Below are 22078 nucleotides of genomic sequence, written 5' to 3'. Positions count from 1 at the left end.
AGCGGACCAGCGAACGCTAGTGTGAAAGGAGCCTAAGTGCCTCATCTTTTCGTATAATAATAAAAAATAAATACCTAAATAACAATAAATATAAACATGGGTATCATTGCAGCTGAAAACACCCATACTATTAAAATATAATTAAAAAATTCCAATATGGCAAATGGCGTAACGGAAAAAAGGGTCAAAATGGCCAATTTGCCATTTTTTTCATTGCTTCTCTTACCCAAAAAAAAAAAAAGAATAAAATGTGATCAAAAAGTCACGCACTCTAAAATGGTATCAATAAAAACACATTGTTCCGCAAAAAATAAAATCAAAGTTTGAAATTTTCTTTTTACACAATTTAGACTTAAAAACAACTACACATATGGATTATCGTTGTAATCGTACTGACCCAGAGAAAGAAGGGCATGAGTCAGTTTTGCCGTAAACGAAACGCTGTGGGAACTAAACCTGTAAAACGGTGGAGGGATTGCATTTATTTTATTTTTCAATTTTACCCCATTTGAAATTTGTTTATCGCTTCCCACTACATTTTATGCCGTAATTAATAGTGGCATTAGAAAGTACAAACCGTCCAGCAAAAAATAAGCCCTCGTACAGCTATATGACCGGAAATATAAACAAGTTATGGCTCAAGGAAAATGGGGAAGAAAAATGGAAACTAGAAAAAACCTCCTGTAGCCTAAGGGTTAATGAAAGCTGTTAAAGGTAATTACAGATCTTTTTACACTCATTGACAGGCAGGTTACAGACCTAGCTCCAATAAACTAGCAAATAAAAAAATATGACCGTGACAGTTACACTTTAACAGCTTTTGAGTGGGTGCTCTGCAGGGCCTATTCCTCCATCCACCGCGGCATACCGCTCTGCAAGGCATATGCCTCTCTTCTCGCTGGGGAGGGAGGCGTCCCCCACCGGAAGAGGTCCGCTGTCTGCTGGGCCTTTTCAGTTCTCATCAGAGACTTTCTGTGAACCTGTTCGCCCCTCTCTCTTTTTTCCTCTGAGAGCTGAACAGATATGACAGGGCTCCCGCCGAGCCCTGCAGCCCGTTCTCCTCAGTGGGGTCTCGGCTTCTAGGCCCCCAACTTCTGAAGCGTCACTATGGCAGGTGACATGTCTGTTACACTGTTAGGGGCAACCCCCACCCCGTTTAGAAGACTTGCCTTACTTTATATTTTAGATGCGTAGTCGGAATTGAAAAAATGATTGCAAAAGTATACACTCCCTTTTGAAAAGTATTTCCCTTTACACTTTACTGTATTTCCCCTTGAAATACAGGACTTACTGCATCCCTTCCAGTAAAGTGCGTTGCTCAAGAGCTGATCCCAGAAATGCACGTGTGTGAACTGTGCGCTGTGCTAATCTTATCGGACCACTTCCTGGAAATCTAAGAGGGGGTCGGACCCGGGCGGGCGGTCATTGATCGCTGCTGAGTGAGACGCTCAGCCCAGGATGCGATTGCAGACTTAATCGCTCCCATCATGGTTGGCGGGGCCCCTAGGACTCGTCAGACACAGAGAGCGGCCAGGAGACGTATAAAGCTCAGCCCTATTCAAGTGAATGTAGCATTCATTTTGGACACTGCCATTCATCAGTTGCAGGTCCCACAGCATATTACAAATATATTTGACATCCATTGCCATGCTGAGGTGCGGTGGTAGTCGGTTGAGGAGAGTAGTTGGGCTCCTGGTAATGGAGCTTCTGGGCGATTTCAGGTAGTTTGCTCCAATCTACCTGTCCTATAGTCGGCTTCTTCCCAGATAAACCAATGGTGACCCTTCCCCCGCCGGCTTCTCCCCAGCTTCATGTGGCTGATAAGGGAGAAATAGATCGTTCAGCGGCACAGCGAGCCTCCGAAGCACGATAGCCGAGCCGTATTTCCATCCAGCTCAGATGATCGGTCTGGACTTTCCTGGCCCTGTTATTTGCATGTTTTATATCCTCGTTATTTTAATGAACACAGGATGATTTGGCTGCTATTCTGAGAAGGGTATTGCAAAATTGATGGGGATAGTAGTCTGATAGTAGTAGTCTCTTCCTGCACTCACCACTTAGCCTGTACTTGACTAGGTCTGATAGGTGTCCTGAACTTACCTCAGTAAAGCAGACAGAGGTGGCAGGGAACGAGACGTGTATACGGTATGCCACAGGGAGGCGTACTCACTGCAGAAGGGTATGCCGCGGGGGCGGGAGGCGTACACACTGCAGAAGGGTATGCCACAGGGAGGGAGGAGGCGTACGCACTGCAGAAGGGTATGCCGCGGGGGCGGGAGGCGTACACACTGCAGAAGGGTATGCCACGGGGGAGGGAGGCGTACACACTGCAGAAGGGTATGCCACGGGGGAGGGAGGCGTACGCACTGCAGAAGGGTATGCCACAGGGAGGGAGGAGGCGTACGCACTGCAGAAGGGTATGCCGCGGAGGAAGGAGGCGTACGCACTGCAGAAGGGTATGCCGCGGGGGAAGGAGGCGTACGCACTGCAGAAGGGTATGCCGCGGAGGAAGGAGGCGTACGCACTGCAGAAGGGTATGTCACGGGGGGACGGAGGTATAGGCCCTGCAGAACAGTAAGCCGCGGGGGAGGGAGGCGTACGACCTGCAGAACAGTGCGCTGCAGGGGATGGAGGCATACACGGCGGGCAAGGGAAGCGCACGCGCTGCAAAGCATCCAGAGCAGCAGCAAAGTCAATGAGATTTACACAAGTCTCATCCTCCTCCATAATTTGCTGCAGAACTAAATGCAGATTTTTCTTGTGGATTTTGCTGTGGATTGAAAGGGAATTTTTCCACTGCATGGACGGGTGGTTGAGACCCTCTAGGACTACTGAAGATGGAGCGCCTCCCTCTGCCATGTCCAGCAGAGATGAATGGACTGGTAGCGCTCAACCGCAGCTGCTTTTATATAGAGAGACACGAGACCCCTGTTCTTGTGATCGGTGGGGTCACAGCATTTGGACCCCCACCTATCAAACTCTTATCCCCACATTCCTGGGATAGGGGAGAAGTTTAAATCTTGGCACATTCCCTCTAATGTATGAGATTAAAGTCCAAGGAAAGTGTGGGTGCAGCTGTGAGGGGGGTCTCTATGGAAAATTATGTGACCCTGAGAAGTCGGAGGTTGTGGTTTCCGGAGCTCCGGTGCAGCACAAGAGGGTCCTGGAGGCGGGAACTAGAGGTTCAGACCCCATTCTGTGTGTTCATTGAGGAGGTTTCCTGTCTGATCCAGAAAACCATATAAGGGCTCTTTCACACGAGCGGATGTCGTGCGGGTAATCCGCTGCGTGAAAGAGAGCCAAGCCCCGCTCCGGACAGCAGAGACACGGAGCATTAACATGACTGATGCTCTGCGCCTCTCTGTGACCTGTTTACTACAAAATGACAACTTTATCTCACTGTGATTTTGTAGTAAAGAGTTTACAGAGAGGCACGGAGAATCCTCAATCATGTTAATGCTCCATGTCTCTGCTGTCCGGAACGGGACTTGGCTCTTTCACACAGCGGATTACCCGCACGACATCCGCTCGTGTGAAAGACCCCTAAGTGTCCTGCCCGGAGGCTGGACGGCGGGGACATAATCTGCTTTCTGTTTCAATTTGAGCGTATCTCCAGCCTCGTATGAGAAGTTCTACTTTCTCTTTTTTTTTCCTCTACAGATTGTTGGTTGAAGCTGTGGGATCTCCTATACATGAGTAAGTGATGCCTCCTGATGTCTGCCCTCGTATCATTGTGTGGTCAGTGCTGGATCCATCCAGGGTCCCCCCAGTCTCTTTATTTCTCACTTCTCGTTTAGTTGCTTGCAGTTTATAATCCTTCTTCATGAGCTTGTGCACATAAACTAATCTGAACAAGCGCAGCTGCAGTGTAAAGCTTGGGTGTTTTTAGAAGGGCTGTTTCAGCATTTGGTGAGACAAGAGGTAGATGTTAGACAATTCAGCCAATCTGCAGTATATACGATTTGTTGAGATGTTAGAAAATAGCAGCAGTTACAGCACATATGAAGCTACTGTTGAACTCTCGCCTAACCCCATGTTCCCTCTGTCGCCGGGTTCCCCACAAGCTCTTTTTCTTTTTCTCTTTTTCTCTTTTTCTCTTTCTCTTTCTCTCTTTCTCTCTGGCTTTCCTTCTCTCTCTCTTTCTCTCTGGCTTTCCTTCTCTCTCTCTCTCTCTCTTTCTCTTTCTCTTTCTCTTTCTCTCTCTCTCTCTCTCTCTCTCTCTCGCTCTCTCTTTCTCTCTCTCTCGCTCTCGCTCTCGCTCTCTCTTTCTCTTTCTCTCTCTCGCTCTCGCTCTCTCTTTCTCTTTCTCTCTCTCTCTCTCGCTCTCTCTTTCTCTTTCTCTCTCTCTCTCTCGCTCTCTCTTTCTCTCGCTGGGTGGGAGCACTCTGTCCACGTACCTCGGCTACCCTGTCCCTACGCAGCCCTATCTGATACAACATACATAATCCCTGATCTGATAGTGTACAGTAAAAACAGTTCCTTATCTGATAGTGTACAAGGTCCCAACGCGTTTCCCCTTGTAATAAACAAGGTTCATCAGGGCACATATAGTGTCAGTGTAATAAGATAACTGACAACAGAAAATAGAAATACAAAAGATGGGTAACAAAAACTGGAGCGCCCCAAACCTGCAGCGGTCTGTAGTGATGTAAAGAGACAATAATAGGTCTCTAAAACAATTACCAAATAGGATAATCGGGCGATTCAAAAAGTGACTCACAGATACAGACCACTGGACGTCATCCTCACACAGACCAGGATGCACGGTTGGAGGGCTCCAGGGGGCAAAAACATACAGCTGCATTAGATTTAGGGAACAGTCTCACTTTTAAATGTTAAAGCCCCATAGGTGCATCCAGGCTTCCGGACTGCCCATCCTGGTCAGATGACCTGGGTATGCGCAGCTATTGGTCAGGTAATCCATCAGGCTCCTCCCTATGTCATCGCCCCTATAGTTATGCGTTCCACTACAAATGTAAGTGGCCCCAATAAGAAAGCGCCGCGCAGGATTGCATTAATGCACGATATATAATCCTGCAATATCTCACCAAATCGTCACAAAGGGAGTACGGGCGTATTGCGATCATGTGGTGTGCTCACGTGATCGCACAAAGATGGCCGTGCGTTCCACCGGTATCGATGTGGACTGCAAGACTCTAATGGCAGGGGAAAGGTACATATTAACCCCCTAACCGATATAGATAGAATATATATATATATATATATATATATATATATATATATATATATATCTCTCCAACAGACATAAGATGGTCATTCAGTATGCCAAGTTTACAAAGATGGGGGCAACCGAAAGATTCATAATGGGCCGTCCAATCTAAATGACCACGATGCGTTTATTACAAGGGGAAATGCGTTGGGACCTTGTACACTGTAGCAGATAAGGATCTATGTTTTTACTGTACACTATCAGATAAGGATCTATGTTTTTACTGTACACTATCAGATAAGGCTACTTTCACTTTTGCGGCAGAATGATCCGGCAAGCAGTTCCGTGGCCCGCAAAACATGTGCCAACTGATGGCATTTGTAAGACTGATCAGGATTTTTCAACGGATCCGGCATTCCGGTATTTTCAATGCTGGATCCGGCACTAATACATTCCTGGGGCAAAAAATGCCGGATCCGGCATTCAGGCAAGTCCAGGGCTGTGGAGTCGGTAGATAAATGCTCCGACTCCTCAGTTTTTTGTACTTCCGACTCCGACTCCTCTGTATTTAATATGCGAATGTATTTTATACTTTCCTTGAAGGAAAGAAAGAAGTTCTTCTAAGCTCTTCTAGCAGAGAGGTAGTTGGGCAGAAGCTGCTGCCTTCTCCTTTGTGTGCTGATCTTCTGCTGAAGACAGGGCAGTGGGAGGATCCAAGAAGGGACATTTATTTTAAAACATGATTTCCCTAGAAGAATCCCACAGTCATGTTTAAAGTTTAAGATAACATTCTGAGTTTACACGTTTTATAGCTTTAGCTGAATGACAGCAGTTTTTCCAATGGTTTACAGCAGGGATGTCAAACTCGTGGCCCTCCAGCTGTTGCAAAACTACAACTCCCATCATGCCTGGGCATACTACAGCTATCAGGGAATGATGGGAGTTGTAGTTTTGCAACATCTGGAGGGTCATGAGTTTGACATCCATGGTTTACAGCTTCAGTCTTGAACTATTGACCCTCCATTCCCTTCACTTATACACGTGTCTCTAGTCCTGCAGAACACATATTTACTTAATCCCTTATCAGTGAGAGGCGAGGATAACCATGGGGGTTGTGTTCCCTGTAACATCAGAACACAACACAATGGAAAGTATATGTATTGCCACTCCTAATTGTGCATTGCGTGCCATATAGTGAAGCATATGAAAAGCTTCTTCACATCACTGAACGCGTTAGTTTTGCGGTTACGTGAGGCACTGCATGCATTGGCCTTTATTCTTACAGTAGAGAAGTCATTAATTATAACTGTTTATGAATTCGGACATTTAAACTTGCTTTTTTATTTTTTTATTCCAATTTAAATTTAGTATGAGTCGGAGTCGGTTCATTTTTTGCCGACTCCGACTCCAGGTACCCAAAATTGACTCCGACTCCTCGACTCTGACTCCGACTCCACAGCCCTGGGCAAGTATAACGTTTTTTTGGGCCGGAGATAAAACCGTAGCATGCTGCGGTTTTCTCTTTTGCCTGATCAGTCAAAAAGACTGAACTGAAGACGTCCTGATGCCTCCTGAACTGATCACTCTCCATTCAGAATGCATGGGGATAAAACTGATCAGTTCTTTTCCGGTATTGAGCCCCTAGGATGGAACTCTATGCCGGAAAAGAAAACCGCTAGTGTGAAAGTACCCTAAGGGATTCTGTATGTTGTATCAGATAGGTGATAGGGCTGCGTAGGGACAGGGAAGCCGAGGTACGTGGACAGAGTGCTCCTACCATCAAGGCGTATCTCTGGGCTGAGCAGATCTTTTTAGGGTAAATATAGGGACAGAAAACTTCCCTGTTATTCCTTTTGTGCTATCCAATTTTCCTGCCGCTGACCGTCCCTATGCGACTGCTTTTTCGACTTTACTGCTGTACTGCGACTTTATTGGTCCGGTTTGAATGTGTTTTACTGGACGTATTTTAACTATAGTAAAAGTTAAGTTTTAGGTAGTTGCCTTCAGTGATATTCTTGTTGTTATAGCAACTGTCTGTGTGAGCTTATAGTTAGGGATTTTGTTGCGGTGTCAGCTGACCCTCCTGCCATCCTCAGGGCTCTGTGATATGGGTCATTGGCATGTGACCTGACGTCATTCTCACAAGGTCACTTACCAACACGTGACATTCTCCCTCACCCTGTAATCTCTTCTCCATATCCTCATTACTGCTTTCTGGGTGCTGCTGCCATTTATATTACTAGATGATTAATGGGTAAACAATGAGTTAAAGAAAATATCTTCCTCCTCACCTCTCCCACAGAGGAATGCGGCCCGTTGGTAGGACGCCATGCTGCAGGGTGGCGCTTTGCTGTTGTTTAGGGTAGATTTGCTGTTGCGGGGCGGTAACATTGCAGGATAATAGAAGGCTTGAGGCTGTTGGCTGTTACCATGTTGTTGTATCTGTCCACATCACGGGGTATATGTAACCCCCTGGAGGCTGGAGATGACTTCTCACAGCTGAGTGTTTGGTACAGCAGTGTCCAATCTGTCCTCCTGTACTCATGCAGGTCAAATGCAGCAACCAGGCTACTAAGCTGGATCGCCTACACTGGATTCAGTTGTAGCAAACCCTCAGCAGTTGGGCTGTAGAGGGTTCTCACCCATGCGGATGAAAATTGGAATGTTGCCATTTGTGGACAGCAAGCAGAGATCTTGGAAATGGAGAGGAAATGCATTACACAAGGATTTGCAGAAAACAGGGCACATTAAATATGCATGGCTTACAAGTGCGCAAGGACAGAAATCAGTAGTGGTGGCGCCATCTTGTGTACAAGCAGGACTACAAGTGTCAGCCGGTCCAGTCTGCCTCCTGCTGGGTGTACTCCTTGGCCCAGCCTGTTTTGTCTTGTCGGCGTCTTAATCTTGTTGTGGCAAAACTGTTATGGCTCTTGTAAGTGATCCTCCCTTCTTCCCTTCCTCCAAGGGCAATCCTCACATGGCCTCTGCAACCGTCCCCATCTCTTCTCCGCCTGGATCCATAGACACAAACCAACCCGGATTCAAGAAGGAAATCCTCAGGGTGAAGCTAGAAGGGAAGTACCTGTGCTCCGACTGCAAGAATATCCTGAGGAGGCCCTTCCAGGCCCAGTGCGGACATCGCTACTGCTCCTTCTGTCTGAGAAAGATTATCAGGTGAGCAGGGACCCCGACTATTGCAGTACTACCACTCCCAGCATGGCCTGACAGCCACAGGTTATCAGAGCATGCTGAGGCGTAATAGGTTTGCAAGAGCTGGAGGACTTCTGGTTGGTAGCTCTTGGTCTAGATGAGGGGAAGCTTCATTGGGAAAGGCCAAAAGTGTCTCCATATCATATAGGGAACTTACAGCACATAGATGAGCGGGCCCGTCTGTTGCTTTCATTCCACAGGAGCTCCCAAACTTCTTCCCTCAATGTGATAATAGGGGGTTAGAGATAGGGGGAAATGTATGGACTGAAGAAGGGTGACAACTGCTGTCCTGAGATGTGTTCAGCATGGTTGTCATCCGCGCTGCTCCTTCGGTCCCATTTAGGGCTGCAGCTAACGATTATTTGAATAATCGATTAGTTGCCGATTAATTTCTACGATTAATCGGGAAAAACGACAAAATTACAAAACAGAGAGGTTTATATGATCTTACTTGAAAAATTATGTTCAAAGGCCATATTAAAACAAATTGTGGACGACACTATTATGGGGGATCTGTGGACGACACTATTATGGGGGATCTGTGGACGACACTATTATGGGGGATCTGTGGACGACACTATTATGGGGGATCTGTGGACGACACTATTATGGGGGATCTGTGGACGACACTATTATGGGGGATCTGTGGACGACACTATTATGGGGGATCTGTGGACGACACTATTATGGGGGATCTGTGGACGACACTATTATGGGGGATCTGTGGACGACACTATTATGGGGGATCTGTGGACGACACTATTATGGGGGATCTGTGGACGACACTATTATGGGGGATCTGTGGACGACACTATTATGGGGGATCTGTGGACGACACTATTATGGGGGATCTGTAGTTATGGAGAGGGGGATCTGTGCACTGTTATGGGCATAACAGTGCACAGATCCCTTTCCTCATAACAGTGCACAGACCCCCCTTCCCATAGCAGTGCCATACACAGACCCCCCCTCCTCCCCATAGCAGTGCTATACACAGACCCCCCTTCCCATAGCAGTGCCATAGACAGATCCCCCTCCCCCTTCCCCCTAACAGCCCCGGCCCCGATGCTTGCATCTTTATTTTACCTTTTTACAATGACGCTCCCGCTCCTGTAACAGCCAGGCAGAGCGGACGGCGGCGTAACGTCACTCACTCACGTGACGCGCCTGCTCCGCCCACTTCATGAATGAAGGAGGCGGAGCAGGCGTGTCACGTGAGTGAGTGACGTTACGCCGCCGTCCGCTCTGCCTGGCTGTTACAGGAGCGGGAGCGTCATTGTAAAAAGGTAAAATAAAGATGCAGCGACCGCCCGCCCGAATAGCAACGAATCAGCGATTATTCGATAACTGGATTCGTCGACAACGAATCCAGTTATCGAATATAATCGATTACATCGATTAATCGTTGCAGCCCTAGTCCCATTGTACGGCTAAATGTTCCCTCTCCGATTGTCCCTCAGCTCCGGACCACAGAAGTGCGCAGCCTGCATCCAGGAAGGTATATTTGAGGAAGGAGTCTCCATTTTGGAAAGTACCACAGTAAGTGGCAGCATGAACTGAAATGCAAATGACATCCCAGTATGAAGTCTGCAGGTGATATGTCTGAGGCGGCTGTACTGATCAGCCATGACATTGTCTGATCGGTGAATAAACCCACCACAGCGTCTGTCGGGGGGAATTATCGGACAGTAAGTGAACTAGTGTAAGGATGTGGGAGACTTCGACACTGGGTCACCTCTAGAACCGCCAGTCTTGTGGGGTGTGTCTGATATGTGGTGTTTAGTACATACTAAAAAGGTTCAGTCGAAAGACGACTGGTGGGACAATGACTAAGTCATAGCGGGGTATGGCTGACTGGTGGGTGTGCAGGGGGTTATAGTTCTGTACATAAAGGCAGTATTATAGCAGTTATATTCTTGTACATAGGAGGCAGTATTATAGTAGTTATATTCTTGTACATAGGAGGCAGTATTATAGTAGTTATATTCTTGTACATAGAAGGCAGTATTATAGTAGTTATATTCTTGTACATAGGAGCAGTATTATAGTAGTTATATTCTTGTACATAGGAGCAGTATTATAGTAGTTATATTTTTGTACACAGGAGGCAGTATTATAGTAGTTATATTCTTGTACATAGGAGGCAGTATTATAGTAGTTATATTCCTGTACATAGGAGCAGTATTATAGTAGTTATATTCTTGTACATAGGAGCAGTATTATAGTAGTTATATTCTTGTACATAGGAGGCAGTATTATAGTAGTTATATTCTTGTACATAGGAGGCAGTATTATAGTAGTTATATTCTTGTACATAGGAGCAGTATTATAGTAGTTATATTCTTGTACATAGGAGCAGTATTATAGTAGCTATATTCTTGTACATAGGAGCAGTATTATAGTAGCTATATTCTTGTACATAGGAGGCAGTATTATAGTAGTTATATTCCTGTACATAGGAGGCAGTATTATAGTAGTTATATTTTTGTACACAGGAGGCAGTATTATAGTAGTTATATTCCTGTACATAGGAGCAGTATTATAGTAGTTATATTCTTGTACATAGGAGCTGTATTATAGTAGTTATATCCTTGTACATAGGAGGCAGTAGTATAGTAGTTATATTCTTGTACATGGGAGCAGTATTATAGTAGTTATATTCTTGTACATAGTAGGCAGTATTATTGTAGTTATATTCTTGTACATAGGAGGCAGTATTATTGTAGTTATATTCTTGTACATAGGAGGCAGTATTATAGTAGTTATATTCTTGTACATGGGAGCAGTATTATAGTAGTTATATTCTTGTACATAGGAGGCAGTATTATAGTAGTTATATTCTTGTACATAGGAGCAGAATTATAGTAGTTATATTCTTGTACATAGGAGGCAGTATTATAGTAGTTATATTCTTGTACATAGGAGGCAGTATTATAGTAGTTATATTCTTGTACATAGGAGGCAGTATTATAGTAGTTATATTCTTGTACATAGGAGCAGAATTATAGTAGTTATATTCTTGTACATAGGAGCAGAATTATAGTAGTTATATTCTTGTACATAGGAGGCAGTATTATAGTAGTTATATTCTTGTACATAGGAGGCAGTATTATAGTAAATATGAAAGCATTTAGTGGGCATGTGAAAGTAAAAACCCTTTGCAGGGGATTAAGATGAAAATAAATGAGGGACAATGTAGTCATTATTTAGGATTGTATATGAACTGTACAGGATTCTAGCGGTATACTTTGGGGTGTGTGATATTTTGGTTAATTTGTGAGATCTCTGACATAAGAGAAGTTACCTTTTTTATTGAACAGGTTTTTTCCTTCAGGTTTAGTAATGTCTCTGTTCCATTGCTCATCCTCTCCTCTCAATTTTCAGGCATTTTCAGATAACGCTGCCCGCCGGGAGGTGGAGGGTCTGCCCGCTGTCTGCCCCATCAATGGCTGTGACTGGAAGGGGACTATCAAAGAGTATGAGGTGAGCCCCCCCCCCGTTCCCTGCTCTTCAACCATGTCATGGACTTAAAAACAGAAATCTTTATTCCTTTTGATTGGATTACAGAGGAAAGAGGCCTCCATCTACTTTTGGGTTTAAACTGAGAGCAAGAAACTAAACCCCACCCCCTTTATTATCTCTGGCTAGGTGACCAGAGCTCCTCCCCCTTCTATTCTGCCTGCAATTAAAGGGGTTTTCTAGGAGTAAAATACAGGCCATCGGTATTGTACTCCTGGAAAACCCTTTTAACAGTAAGCAAAACCAACCCTCGCCTTTAGTTAAACTCCACCTTGGAGCCATGGTCAGAAAGGTCTTACAGCACTCAGACACAGAGAACCTGCTGCTGCATCCCCCTCCTCTCCCCTCATCCCTACTGATACATAATAAAAATTCTAACCTGACATAGACCTTAACCCCTTGAGGACCCTGGGATTTTCCTTTTTTGCGTTTTGTTTTCCCCGCCTTCCCATAGTCCTTCTTTATTTTTCCATTCACATAGCTGTATGAGGGCTTATTTTTTGCGGGACAAGTTGTACTTTCTAATGGCACCATTTTTGGTTGCATACCATGTAGCAGGAAGCAGAAAACACATCCAAATTGGGTAGAATTAGGGGGAAAAATGCAATTCTGAAAATTCTTGTTGCCAGATCGGAAGCGTGCAAGTTCCGGTTCCCGGCTGATCAGATGCCGTGGTCACATTTGACCACTACATCTTAAGGGTAAGATGTATGCGATCAGCCTTTTGGCTGATCGCACACATGTGCCACGGGTCGCTGCTATTCAAAATAGCTGAAATGCAGCGGCTAAGGTGCCCGTTGCACGCGCGAGCAGACGCCATGTTTGGGGATCGGACTTAAGGTCCTTAAGGGGTTAAACAATTTGCGTGTTCAGTAGAGCTCACTGTGTTTATTGTCACACAGGGTGTTGCACAAGTGATTGCACTTTGTGTTGTAATGCAGTGTGTGTACATGCCTTGTTGTTGAAACTTTAGAAACTTTATGAAACTTTAGAAAAGTCACGTGATCGCCTCATCATTATAATTAGGGATGAGCGAATTTTATATTTTGAAGTTCGTGGAGAGGACGCGAGCATAACGTAAACCGGACACAGCCCATAGACTTCTATTATGACGGAAAGAATAGCAGAATGTCTCTAAAGGCATTCCGTCATGGAATTGCGTTCTGGTCCGTGATAACGGAATCCATAACGCAATTTACTAAATACCACAACACAAACTTCAAATTATGAAATTCTCTCCCCCCTTATGATTCACATTGTGGCATCATTTCCTGGCAGGTCCCTCCAGCACTGTGGTGATGACACTCTTTTGCAACATCTTACAGGTTGTGACACTTAAAGGGGTTATCCGAGACTAAACCCCCCCTTCCCCCATCCCATCCCATCCCAAATATGCCGGGGTCCTCACATTGATTCTACTTACCTGGCTTCCTGCGCCGCTCCTGCTCCCTGCACCGTCGCTGCTGCTGCTTCCCTTGTGCCGAAGAAAACGCCCTTTGTTGGGAGGGGGGTGTCAGCCAATGGCAGGCGGTGACTGGGATGACCTAGGGAGGGTGGACCCTGTTCATGATTTAAAGGGGTATTGTCATCTCAATATGTATGGCGTGTCACAAGAGTAAGCCACAAATGTCAGGTAGGTGCTCCTATCTCCCGAGCGGGGCCTCTGAAGTAAAGGGCAGCACGCTATTCGTCTCCATTGACTGCTATGGATTTGAGTGGCTATTTTGAGAACCCCCGTAGCAGCAAATTGAGAGTATCTGAGCATATTCTCGGTGTACCCCTCCACTTCAGGGGCCCCGTTCTGGAGATAGGAGTGGGACCTGCACTTATCAGACATTTGTGGCATATCCTAGCGATATGCATTACATGTTGAGATGGGACAGTCCCCGCACCAACCTTCTTTGAGGTTTTAAGTTTCAGTTCCCCCCCCCCCCACCTCTATCTACATATCTGCTTGCTGTCAGGTGACAAGGAAGGCCTCACAATCAAAGACCTAATACTTCTGAGGGTTTGCTACAGCTGTCACCAGTCTAGAGCAGCACGACTCTCCCTCCTGTCCCGGTAACTGGTTACACGTCACCCGCCCTGACACATTGAAGCGGTTGTCAGGAGAACGATTGGTTTAGTTTGCAGAGGGGTGTTACAATTGTAGCAGACTCCCAGCTGTGACAAGTATGGGGGTTTCTTCTAGTTTTCAACCTCTCAATGTATAGAAGAATGTTCCCTCATTGCAAGCAGAGATCTTGAAAATGCGAAATTGAGATGCAGAGTCTATTAGACATTTACAGTGGTCCTGAAACCTGCTAATCCAGAAAGAAAGTGTTTGCTGCCGGTTCAGCAGGGTTATCACCCCATAGTCCGGCACTGGCGCACATCTCCGCAGCTCCTGCTGATGGGGTCAATAAATGCATTGCGTGCGCCTGAATTTCCTGCACAGCGGTGGTCTTCTGCAGTCAGATGCATAGATCATGTCTGACCTTTTGGCTTAAAAATAAACTACATATTTTTTATATATTTTTTTACGATGCGCGGTTATTGCTTTCCTTATCTTTATGTCTTCAGAGTAAAGTTGACAACTAGATAACATCTTCAAAAAAAGTTCCTTTTTCATGTACCGCCTTGTTCTCCGGTCACTCCGAAAGCTTGCTGGCGGGGGTAACTTCCTGTTGGAGGAGGGGATGGCAGAGACGTGTGGGGGCGTGACGGGCGCTGGTGCTGGAGGGTTTGTTGGGAATTGATGTAGCAGTGTGCGCTCTGCGGATGGCGCTATTGGCACGAGGACCGTCTGCTCTGAGCACCGCCATCAGGTTTTCATTGGTGGTGCTGGGGGGAGAGGATACTGAGGGCGTAGCTTGGGTTTTATAGGATAATGAGGGGGGGGCATTGGGGATATATATTTCTATTATTTACTGCCTCCTGATTAGTAGGAACTTTAGTATTACCTAGAACAGGGGTCAGCAACCTCCGGCACTCCAGCTGTGGTAAAACTACATCTCCCAGCATGCACACTTGCTTGTCTTTTCTCTAAACTCCCACAGGAGTGGAAGGAGCATGCTGGGAGTTGTAGTTTCACAAGAGCTGCGGTGCCGAATTTTGCTGATCCCTGAACTAGAAGAAGCTGTGAGCTGCGGCTCTGGCTTGTTCGGCTGTTGATGCTGCTTTACTGGTTCAGCATGTTTTTCCTGCTGGCAGCTTTCCAAGTGTGGTACTGGAAAGTACCTAAAATACTATTATGCAACTGGGGGAGGAGGGAAAGCTGTGTTTTTATTTGAACATCTTTCCGCCCATTTTTCTTATCCAATTTTTGCAGTCCCTTTGCTAAGGGCGGCGCAATGTGGTGAAGAGTCGTAGTCCTACATGAAGGTTTAGGCAGTGAATGAAGCGAGGCACACCAGCAGCACAGAGAGTTTCAGGAGAGGAGAGCATTGATCTCCTGGGGTGCAATGACTGCCCAATAATGTGATATTCCTGAGGGTAGGGGTGCAAGTGTCAGGGCCGGTGCTTGGAAGTGGGGGACAGGATCTCCAGCAGCACAGAGCATTTCAGGAGAAGCGTGCTAATCTTGTAGATGGTAATGGCAAAGGCTTTCCATGATTGTGAGGGGGGGGGGGGGGGGGGCACGTATCCACAGCAGCACAGAGTATTCCAGGAGAGGAGTGCACTAGTTTTGTAGATGGAATTGGTTAGAGACAGTGAGTGTGATTTTAATGAAGGGGTGGGGGGATGATGACAATATCCGCAGGAGCACAGAGTATTTCAGGAGAATACACTGGTCTTGTAGATGGAGGTGGTAGAGGCTGTTTATGATTTGAATGAAGAGTTGGAGCATTAGCAGTAGTAGGAGTGGAGTTCTCAGCAGTGCAGAGTATTTAAGAACACATTGTCCTGGATACAGATGGGGAACAGGGAGCTATTTCAGGTTGTGACACCTTGTCCAGGAAGTGACTAAGGACGCGTAACAGGATATCCATTGTGATAGACACTGGTAGGAAGCCATTATATAGGCCGGGCCCTATGTGGGGGGGGGGGTCACATTTAGGAGCAATAGACTCCTGCTGCACCCTGAACCCTCCTGACATATTCTGTCTTCGTCTTCTTTTATGACCTCTGTGAGCTCCAGCTGCCAAATGACAACTCCCATCATCCCGTGTAGCCAGGCCTCTGCAGCTGTTGCAGAAGTCCTGCTCTCTCTATGGATCCTCCCTGTGGTCTAGTGCACAATGTGTGTAGGGTTAACAGTCAGTTTTGTCGGGGCGCGTAAAAGGGCGCCGCTCCCTGTATTGTGTATTCAGTCATAGACAATGGCTGCTGTGTTGATTTGGTTTTCATATTGCCTTTCATGCGGCTTCTACAGTTACAGGTGTCCCCCACACCCTGTAGACACAGTGCGTCACCTTATGATGGTATAGACCTAACGGCTGTAGGGCAGATGTCGGGTCTGTACAGCACATGAGAATGAAGGAAGAAGGAAGGTTTTAAGCTTTATAATTTTTTTATTTATTTTTTTGCATGTCCCGGCAGCTTTGTTTTTATGCTTTTAACCCCTTAAAGAGGCTGTGTCAGCATGATCAACTCTAGGGCTGGTAGGACTCATCATGCTGATTAAGGCCCCTTTCATATGAGCGAGTTCCACACACAGGACCCGCAGCGTGAGTATTCTGCAGCTCCTGTCCTGACTTCCCAGCACTGACGTATACACTACTTACTGTAGCCTTACCACACTGAGGAAAGTGGTTTTCTATGCTTAGAAAGCTAATATACATATTACTGCTTTATTCACAATATATGGAGAGTGGATTTCTATGCTTAGAAAGCTAATATACATATTGCTGCTTTATGTTTCTAAAGAAACCACTGATATTGTTGAAGTTTCCACATTTGCACTGTTAATATTGCACATTGGTCGGCTTTCCTTTTAAGTTTCTTCACGATATGTAGATATCCTGACATTCGCCCCACCCTTCTCATTTCTTGCTATCAGTTGCCTCCAGATCCCCCAGCATCGTAATACATGCCATCTGTTCTCTTCCAGGCCCTTCATGAAGGCAAGTGCCTGCACATGCTGGTACCTTGTCCGGCGTGCAAGACGCTAATCAGGGCGACCGATCGAGACTGGCACAATGAGCGAGAATGCCCCGAGCGCAAACTGAACTGCAGATACTGCAAACTCTCCTTTTACTTCCCAGAAATTAAGGTACGGGGGAGGGTCTTGCCCCTGTCAGATGTGGTCTAAGGGGACACCGACAGGTGGGCAAATGTGACGTCTTCTGTCTCTTTCAGGCTCACGATGAAATCTGTCCCAAGTACCCAATGACTTGTGACGGCTGCGGAAAGAAGAAGATCCCCAGAGAAAAGGTATTTATTCCACTGGAACTGGCTGCAAAATGGATGCTGCATTGATGTAGGCCCGGGTGACCGATAGGTGCATTATGAGAGCCTTGCAAAGCATTTCGCTTTGATCCGGACCCCCATGTCTTCTATTGATGTCACCACCAAAGCTGCATTTAGATTTCTGTTAGTTGGTACTTGGAATCCATTTGCTTTGTTGAGACAAGCTGGTATAGGTTAATATATACTGTAGATCCAGTTCCTCTCCCCGCCATCCTCTGTACGTGCCGCACAATACTTGACAGCAGTGCACGCTCAGCACACGTCAGCCCATTTTGCATTTCTGTTTAGTTTCGACCTGGCCTGTGATCGTAGTATGGCAGCAATTGTAACTGGACAATCTCCCCTTCAGTCTGTGCCGTCTCCATCGTCCTCCTGAATTTGCATTTCTCTGTGTGTAACGACTTTTCTTTTAGTTTCAGGACCATGTAAAGACATGTGGCCGGTGCCGAGTACCATGCCGCTATCTAGTCGCCGGCTGCACAGAGATGGTAAGTGTTGTTCCGTCTGAGGCTACATGGCAGACTATGCTGTATGCAGCCCCAACGGAAATGACTCCTTGCCAATCCCGCTGGAGCAACCACCCCCATCATTATCACGGAGTGGTCTGCTTTTGGGGCTTTTTGCAGCAGATTCTTCCTTGTAGTGCATCTCCGTGTTGGCCATGTAGCTCTTGCCTACAAGTGGGTAACTGCTCCGAGTAATCGTAGCTCCATTTTACACTTCAGATGGGGGATGCACGTCCATACAGAGCCCAGTCCGCTACGTGGAGGGGGGTGACCCGCAGTAAATTAGCTGAGTTCACATTTCAGCTAAGCAGTCACCCCCCTTGCGACGCCAGGTCAGTGGATTCTGCCAATATATGGTAAATACCCAGGGATCATGGACTGAACCAACTATTAGCAAGAGTGGGGGAGGACTTATTGAAGCCTAAACAAGCAGGACAATCACATGCTTGCTGTTACTCCTGTGGTCTCCATCCCCTCATTGGACTGATGGAATAGTGCAATCTAGTGTGATATTTCATCCATAGACATTCGGCAAAAAAAGTATATGTATGCTTTAACATGGGAACCTATGGGCAGCAGATGCCACTCTATACCCTTGTATTGGGGGCATCAGTCAGGAAATCAGCCCAACATTTACCTCCGATGGGCACTGTGAATGCATGGCGAACAGACCCTAGGTTACTTGGGCGACTGTGCCCTCCTGTCATTGCTTGGAGATGCACGTGGCAGCGATATCCTTTAGCTGTGTGAAAGTGGAGGAGGCGCTGCTAGATGAGCTGCACTGCCTGCATCTGAAAACAGGAGGAGATAGTCCCCATCTGAGGAGCCGCAAGGTTCTTGTGCCTCCATGTCAGTGCTTGTGGACGGCGCCGTAATCGCTGTCCATCCTTCTTACTCCCAGGTGGAAAATGACAAGTGCTTAGAACACGAGAATAAGTACTTGGCCGAACATTTGGCGCAAGTGTGGGAGTACATCCAGCCGCGCAGAAAGGAGCTGAGCGACATCACTCATCGTATAGGAATGATCTCCGTGCAGGGCATCCCCAACTCGCTCAGCAGCCTGTCCTCCGTGGCATCAATGGCGGCTGATGTCTCCAAGGCTCCTGACCTGCTGCGCCAGTTTGAAGTGGTGGACAAAAAGAGCGTGATCCTAGAGAATATCGTATGTGTCCTCAATAAAGAGGTGGAGAGATCGAGCATGGCTTTGGAGGAGGCTGTAAGGCAGCGCAGGACGGACCAGGAGAAGATTGACACCCTTAATGCGAAGGTCAGTGTTCAGTTAGGACGATACATGGGTGCCAAGTGATGCACTGCAAGGAGCCCTGCTCTGCATCAACTGGACTTACAGGATCTGGACAGAATCTTCCCATTCACTTATAGCAAACAGAGATCTTGAAAATGGCAAGGAATTAGATCACAGATCATCTTGCGAAGGTGCAGAGTATTATATAATGATTATGATTTATATACATTAGCTGATTTACATTGGGGTGGAGCTGTATACAGGACATGGATGTGCATTTAGGGGCCCGACAGGAAACACTGGTATGGGTCCCTATCAGTTCAGCTTGTGCAATGACCTGATTGCGGTTGCACTATGAATAGCAAATTTTGCTTTTACACTTGTCTTGACCGCTTTCGGGGCCCCCATAGCAAATCCCCTCCCCCCTTGGGTTTCGCTCTAGATGTAGCTTGCAGCACTCTGCTCTTTCGTCTAGTGAACATGTGATGCCTTTCTTTTAGGTGCGGCAGCTGGAGCGCACGCTGGGTCAGAAGGAAGTGCAGCTGGCAGACCTGGAGACCCGGGTTCAGGAGGCAGAGCTGTCCACGTATGACGGGATATTTGTCTGGAAAATTACTGATTTTGCAAAAAAACGTCAGGACGCCATCGTGGGCCGATGTCCGGCCATGTTTTCTCCACGTGAGTCACTGGGAAGAGTTTAGCTTATTATGTAGAACTTACACTTCACAACGATATGAAATGTCTCTTGCGCAGCTCAGTCTAGTGGCGACAGGAAGCAGAGATCTTTTCCTTCCGCAGGTAAATCTATGGGGAGAGAAACAAAAATACTAAAGCAGAATATTCTGTTTTGGGTAGTCTCATTGTTATGTAACCATTCTGCAGAATATTTTCGTTGGACTCTCAATTATGCTGTTCCTCTGTTATTCCTTCTGGAATAATATGAACATAATGCCAACTGGGAGATGCCATTCTCAACGTCGATTGGTTTGCATCATCGCAGTCTGACAATTCTCGGGCACTGAGCTGCTAATTACTGTTGGTGTGGGAGTCTCTGTGTGTGTTTATGATGTTGATGTCTAATATATGTGCATCTATTCAATTCAGCATTTTACACCAGCAAATACGGCTACAAGATGTGCTTACGGATCTATCTGAATGGAGACGGCACCGGGCGAGGAACTCACCTTTCCCTTTTCTTTGTGGTCATGAAGGGGCCAAGTGATGCTTTACTGCGGTGGCCATTTAATCAGAAGGTCAGTGATGTGTCAAGTAGTGCTGAAACGATTACTCGAATTAATCGATTAACTCGACACAAAAATCCTCGAATCGATGATTTGTTTGTGCCATGTGACCACAGAGTGTGAGTGAAGAGCTTGCTATTACTCACGTTCCGTGGTCACCCGCCTGCCCGCACAACGCTGCACTAGATCCTGACGTACACAGGACATTTAGTTTAGTAGATGAATAGGAGGGGGAGTGGGGGGAGCTGGTGGCATGGGGGATGGGGGGGAGCTGATGGCACTGGGAGGGGGAGCAACTGATGACATGGGGGAGCTGATGGCACTGGGGGCGGGGGAGAGCTGATGCACTTGGGCTAATTGCACAGGGGGGAATGAAGGGTGTTGGGGACTGATGGCAGGGGGTTTTATGAGTTTTTATAAAGGAAAACTGTCTATTAGTTAATTTTTTTTTTCTTATTAGAATACTCGATAATCGTAAAAATAATCGGTAGAATACTCAATTACTGAAATTATTGTTTACAGCAGCACTAGTGTCAAGTATGTTATAGTGAAATTTGCAGGGACAAAATCACAACAACGTTGCAGTGAGACCCCTAGCTCCCTGTGTAAAGCTAATTAAAGGGAGTCTTTCAGCAGTTTTGACAACACTAGGACTGAGCAGAGCCGTACAAACATACTTTTTGCAGAGATTTTATTTTCTGGTGCAGTATGAACATGACCCTTTATCCTGCAAGTGCAGCAGAGGCGGATCACTGCACTGAGCTGCGTCACAGCCCCTCCCCTCTGCTGCAGTGGGGTCTCCTGGTTGACGTCTGTAGCTGTCACTCAGAGCAGAGGGGGGGGGGGGGGGGGGGGGGGCTGTGAAGCAGCTCCATTTTCTGCTCTCCCTAACCCCTATCCAGTGCTGTCAGCAGATTTACACAGTCCAAACTGCTGACAGTCGCTTGGAGTTTCTTGAGGACCAACCATATGGGGTTAGAGATGGTGGGTGTGATTTATTTGAATGTGTCTGCTGAAGATCGTGTTTTTTGTTCTTCACAGGTCACCTTGATGTTGTTGGATCAGAATAACCGTGAACACGTCATAGACGCCTTCAGGCCGGACATCACGTCCTCGTCTTTCCAGAGGCCAGTAAGCGAGATGAACATCGCTAGCGGGTGTCCTCTCTTTTGTCCCCTCTCCAAGCTGGATGGCAAAAATTCTTACATCCGGGAAGATAACATATTCATCAAAGTCATTGTAGACCTCACTGGTCTCTAGAGCGAGATGAAATCCACGGAGGTGGAATTATTCCTTCTGTGTCGGTGGAAGCTCTGAAGCCGCTCTGTAGACAAGAGCGACGACTGCAGCCGAAGCTTTTGTGCTACAGTTAGGCCTCTTTCACACGAGCGTGACAGATTGGCTCCGGATGCGTTCAGGGTGCGTTCAGTGAAACTCGCACCATTTTACAAGCAAGTTCAGTCAGTTTTGTCTGCGATTGTGTTCAGTTGTTCAGTTTTTTTCCGTGTGATAAAAAAATTGAAGGTTTACAAACATCACCTAGCAACCATCAGTGAAAAAAGCATTGCACCCGCACTTGTTTCCGGATGCGATGCGTTTTTCACTGAAGCCCCATTCACTTCTATGGGGCCAGGGCTGCGTGAAAGACGCAGAATGTAGAACATGCTGCGTTTTTCACACAACGCAGAACTGATGCGTGAAAAAAAACGCTCATGTACACAGACCCATTGAAATGAATGGGTCAGGATTCAGTGCGGGTGCTATGCGTTCACCTCACGCATTGCACCCGCGCGGAAAA

At 46.5% G+C, this 22078-nt stretch overlaps 1 protein-coding gene across 3 annotated transcripts in view; it reads left to right on the top strand.

Moving 5' to 3' along the window:
* TRAF2 (TNF receptor associated factor 2) overlaps window positions 1-21767 on the top strand; it is a 35034-nt gene extending 13267 nt beyond the window's left edge. For 2 of the 3 annotated variants that reach the window (XM_044306057.1, XM_044306059.1), the window contains exons 3-12: window positions 8136-8344; window positions 9841-9919; window positions 11765-11863; window positions 16932-17093; window positions 17180-17254; window positions 17704-17778; window positions 18698-19063; window positions 19540-19717; window positions 20144-20292; window positions 21322-21767. In XM_044306057.1, coding sequence (XP_044161992.1) covers window positions 8136-8344; window positions 9841-9919; window positions 11765-11863; window positions 16932-17093; window positions 17180-17254; window positions 17704-17778; window positions 18698-19063; window positions 19540-19717; window positions 20144-20292; window positions 21322-21540 — 1611 coding nt within the window. In that variant the 3' untranslated portion in view covers window positions 21541-21767. Of the gene's footprint in view, window positions 1-3660; window positions 3697-8135; window positions 8345-9840; window positions 9920-11764; window positions 11864-16931; window positions 17094-17179; window positions 17255-17703; window positions 17779-18697; window positions 19064-19539; window positions 19718-20143; window positions 20293-21321 lie in introns of all 3 variants that reach the window. The other variant, XM_044306060.1, reaches the window with a different exon arrangement.
* The last annotated feature ends 311 nt before the right edge of the window (window positions 21768-22078 follow it).

This window comes from Bufo gargarizans, chromosome 9, assembly GCF_014858855.1.
Source record: "Bufo gargarizans isolate SCDJY-AF-19 chromosome 9, ASM1485885v1, whole genome shotgun sequence".
NCBI classification, from domain to species: Eukaryota; Metazoa; Chordata; class Amphibia; order Anura; family Bufonidae; genus Bufo; species Bufo gargarizans.
The sequence above is the reverse complement of the archived record's forward strand: the minus strand, read 5'-3'. Positions and strand labels throughout refer to the sequence as shown.